The 4,943-nt window shown below is 46.4% G+C and overlaps 1 protein-coding gene across 1 annotated transcript in view; it reads right to left on the minus strand.

The window, feature by feature from the left end:
- LOC309533458 (interferon-induced protein with tetratricopeptide repeats 5-like) overlaps nt 1-763 on the minus strand; it is a 3,661-nt gene extending 2,898 nt beyond the window's left edge. The window contains exon 1 of the mRNA XM_082224788.1: nt 519-763. Within this exon, the coding sequence (XP_082080914.1) occupies nt 519-523 (5 nt within the window). The 5' untranslated portion in view covers nt 524-763. The remainder of the gene's footprint in view (nt 1-518) is intronic.
- Nucleotides 764-4,943: the final 4,180 nt, after the last annotated feature.

The raw sequence follows: 4,943 nt of genomic DNA on the forward strand, positions 1-4,943 counted from the left end.
GTTCAAAACATCTGGGTTGCACCAAGTTGACTAACCCTTTTGTCATCTGTCCTCTCCTCCAACACTTGGAAGAAGAGAGCAATTCCTTTCTTCTCACACTGAGCAGATAGGAGAAGAAAACGTGCAAGAAACTGACACATAATCTAACTTGCTTCTGGTTTTATTTACCCAATCATATAGGTCAATTTCAGCCAAATTCAAGTTGAGGGCAAATTGATTGCTTTTTTTAAAAACTGAGCTACCAGAAAGTAGTTTGTACTGGAAATAAGCCGTCAATACCATAACCGTTTTAATCCACCCTTAGCTTTCAAATTAACAGTTACATTGGAAGCACAATTATATGTTTACTCAATAGAGCTAACTTTCTTTTTAAAAGTGAGTTTAGTTTTGTTGCTTTAGGCAGCAATCCTATGTAGTCTTGGGAGTAAACACCACTGAACTCAGTGGATCTAAAACCATTTTAAGATGACAGAGCTAGTAGCCTAGAAAATCGAGAAACCCAGTCATTTGTTACTTACCCCATGCTTTCCAGATCTGTTATCAATTATAAAATATACTTGGTCTTTCTCTCTCTCTCTTTGGCCCTGGAACGGACTGGAAGTATCCTTTCGTTAAAGATGGGCGAATCTTACTGTTGTTACTGATGTTTCCTTTTTATAGCCCTCTGCAGCACTGACAAATGTTTGCTCTCTGCTTGCAAAAACGAAAGTGGAAAGTGAATCTTAGCTGCTCAAGAGCTAGGAAACAGAAACTTAGAAAAGCAATCGAGAGGGTATGATAGAATGGAATCGGTTTCCTTTTCCTCTGATCCCATAACACTGTTTACACTAGACTACATCAGTGACAATTTTTTTGTCTGAATACTGTGCCCATGAGTGGTGGGGTGGGGTTCTGTGTATTTTCAAGTAGAAGCTGTACTGATGGCTGCGTGATGTATTTACTGTATTAAGAAATCTGCCAAATCACCAAAGAAAAGAGAAGAGAAGAAAACAGCATTAGAATTGACTTGATGGATTAGATTGAAAACCTGCCTTATTTTTCCTGACAAGCTTAACCTGCTGAAATTCCCTCTTCTGCAGAGTTTTTTTAAAGGTGCTAGAGCACTGTCCACTCTTCCACTTGGCCCTGGAGTTGCTGTACAAGAGAGGGGAAGGGTGCAATTTATATCACACAACTAGAGAGCAACAGCTGAATCCTATTTGTGGTGAAAAATAAGTGAGTCCCACAATAGGTGTATATATATTGCAGATTTGCAGCCTAAGATACACTGAGTACAGAGGGACATGTTTCTGTGTAAGGATTACACTGCAGAACTGATTTTCCAACCCTGTTTATTACATCCTCATTTCCTTCTTTAAAAAGAAAAGAAAAATTTTAAATGATTTTGAAGCAGGTTCCCCCCTCCCATATTGTCCACCAACTCGTCTTCTTTCCCACCCTTCCAAACCAATCAACAATAAGAACACATCTTTAAAAGCACCCACCCAAAAGCTCTTTAGAACATTTTGAAAAAGGTTGAAACTTTTTCCCAACCAGGAATTTCAGGGTTGCCAGGAACGGCAACTTCCAGCCATCCAATGTGTGTGTGTCGGAGAGAGACATCTCACCAGAGATTGCATTTCACAGATGGGAAACCGCCACTGAAGATTCCCTGTAACAGGCCAATGGCAAACATGCAGCATCCATTGGTAGCACCACCCAGGCCTCACATGCCAATTGTAGGGTCCAAAATGGTTGGGGGAGATGCTTTTTAGGTACTTGTGTCCCTAAGCATTCAGGCTTTATATGTTAGTACTAGTACCTTGGGGGATGTGGGTGGCGCTGTGGGTAAAACCTCAGTGCCTAGGACTTGCCGATCACATGGTCGGCGGTTCGAATCCCCGCGGTGGGGTGAGCTCCCGTCGTTCGGTCCCAGCTCCTGCCCACCTAGCAGTTTGAAAGCACCCCCAAGTGCAAGTAGATAAATAGGTACCACTTTATAGCGGGAAGGTAACGGCGTTTCCGTGCGCTGCGCTGGTGCTGGCTCACCAGAGCAGCTTCGTCACGCTGGCCACGTGACCCGGAAGTGTCTTCGAATAGCGCTGGCTCCCGGCCTCTTAAGCAAGATGAGTACGCAACCCCAGAGTCGGACACGACTGGCCCGTACGGGCAGGGGTACCTTTACCTTACTAGTACCTTGGGGGATGTGGGTGGCGCTGTGGGTTAAACCACAGAGCCTAGGACTTGCTGATTAGAAGGTCGGTGGTTTGAATCCCCACGACGGGGTGAGCTCTCATTGTTCGGTCCCTGCTCCTGCCAACCCAGACACGGCAACCACCACCCACAGCACTTGTGTCTTTTCAGGCTCTGGCTGAGTTTCTTGGCCCCATCCAGTCCCTCACTGCTTCCAGACACCTTCACAGCCTCTCTTGATTCCAACAGAATATGGAGCTATTGCCATGGTTTGTTGGCATTTGGAAGATAATATGCTCCAGATCCCCTGATGATGGTTCCCAATGCTTTCATACAAATTTTAAATGCACTGGAAGCAGAATGGACCCCACAAACCCAAAAGCCGTGGGGGCTGTGTAACTGTCTCCTAGCACTAAAGAACCGTGTCACACATTGTTGTTTCAAAAGCCCAAAATAGAAGCCCAAAACATCATTTGCAGTAAGCTTCATGAATTATAAACAATACTAAGAGAGAACAAAATTAAAATTAGTATTAGTATTAAATTAGTAATATGATTAGTAATATTTGTATGGGAGTATTTACTTTCAGCGACATTATCAACTGTGTCCTTGGCCACACCCAGAGTATACAGAAGAGGATATTGGTGCCCTAACTATGTTTGCTTTTTCAGCAATCAGAGCAAATATTCTGAAACTCTGATTCACAGTCCCATATAAGATAACAGTATTGAATGGAGAATTCTGGGGGTGGGTGAATGTGGCAGCACAGTGATAATACAGCAAAAAAACACTAGTCAGGACCGAGGGTGAACCTATTTAAATCAATAAGTCTCAAACTCATATATCCACAGTTGTTATTATTTATTTATTTTAAATGTCCCAAACCATTTGTGGTGATGGAAGTTTATATAGCTGAATGTCTTCTAAGAGGGCTTGCTGCAGACAGAGACACTTTCTGACTTGGCTTTGTTGATGGTTGGTCAGTCTCCCTAGTCCAGGAGTCAGCAACCTTTTTCAGCCATGGGCCGGTCCACTCTCCCTCAGACCATGTGGTGGGCCGGACTATATTTTTTGGGGAAAAATGAATGAATTCCTATGCCCCACAAATAACCCACAGATGCATTTTAAATAAAAGCACACATTCTACTCATGTAAAAACACCAGGCAGGTCCCGCAAATAACCCAGAGATGCAAGCAGGAGTGGAGGTGGGGATCTCTCCCCTTTGATGTTTCCACACCCCAGGGTGGAAATGAGAACTGCCTGTATAAAACAATAAAGAATTTTAGCCTACTTGAGAAGCAGGAGTCCACTCAGAAAGATGTAACAGCATATACAGTAGTTCTTGCTTTAAGCTAGGACTTACTTTGTGAGAAAAACGTGATTGCTGTCGGGGGAGTTTGTATAAACTACAGATCACTATCCCCATGATACAGATTAGGAGTGAAGTTGCTGTAATATTCCTACTTACTTAAGCTGCTTCCACGCAGCTCCCATGGTCAGCGGTGTTCAGGGTCGCACTCGCCTCCCTCCCTCCCCACAAAGGTCAGCAATTGGGATGACTACCTTTCAGAATAAGGAACCTCCAAAAGGAAGCTTCTGGTGGAATGAGAGGCACCGGCACCCACTCTGTTCCCACTGCAATTTGGAACCAGTTTTAGCCTCTGCTGATGCAGCTGTAGGGAATGCTAAAGAACAGACTTCTTTCTCCTTAAGAGAACTGCCTAGACAACAGCACCGCCTACTGACAAGGTTAGAATGTACATGGAAAAACTAAGATGAGGCTTTTCGCGCAGCATGCTAGCTTTCCCCCAGGCTGTGGGCATTTTGACATGAGGAAACTTGCAGACATCCAATCCCTTCCCTGCAGTTGCTGAAATGCTACAGTGCTGGTGAGGGAAGGAGGGATGCATTTTCAAAAGAGGGGAGGAAGTGAGAAGCCACCAGAGTCAGAGAGAGAGACTTGCAGAGGGGGAGGCAGTTCCATTATCCTGAAAGAGGCCACCTGTGATGGCCTTGGAATCAGAGTCAGAGGCTGAACCTGAGGAATCCCAGCCTGCACAGGAGCCCCCACCTCCAGAACCAGCTGAGCTGGGGCTGGGGCATGAGCCTGAAGGGTCCTCACCTGTGCTGGAACCTCAGGTGCAGGCATCATCTGAGTCTGCTCTGGCTCCGGAGGTGATCGAGGACCCATTGCCTGCAGGTGGTCCACTCTCAGCCCCGTCAGGGGAAGGTGAGGTTGCCTCTGGTTCCGGTAACCCTCCAGCCTCTCCTGAGCTGCAGAGGCTCAGGGCAGAGAGGTGGAGGGAACTAAGTTCCCGCAGGAGGAATGCTCGCCTCCAGGCCAGGAGAGGCGAGTCACCTGTGGACCGGGGCCGCCCTATACCTCGGGGCAGATAAAAGCCAGCCAGCCCAGTCCCAGGTTGTGGGAGCAACATTGTTGGTAGCCTGTTCCTGTTGACAACCTGTCCTGCTCTTCTGCCAGAGTTCCTGACCTCACCAGACTTCCTGCCTTGGACCCCTCTTCAGCCTTGAAGGACAGCCTCCATACCATACCCTCGACCTCGGACTGGACTCAGACCATGCCACACGGTAACCCCCCCGGGACCAGCACACCACCCCAGTAGGTTGCTGGTCCCCCCCCCATTCTGTCCTCCAATTCAAATAGCCTGGATAACAATAACAACAATAATAACAACAATTTATTATTTATACCCCGCTCATCTGGCTGGGTTTCCCCAGCCACTCTGGGCTGCTTCCAACAAAATATTAA

This window comes from Podarcis vaucheri (assembly GCF_965113315.1).
Source record: "Podarcis vaucheri genome assembly, chromosome: 5".
Taxonomy (NCBI): Eukaryota; Metazoa; Chordata; class Lepidosauria; order Squamata; family Lacertidae; genus Podarcis; species Podarcis vaucheri.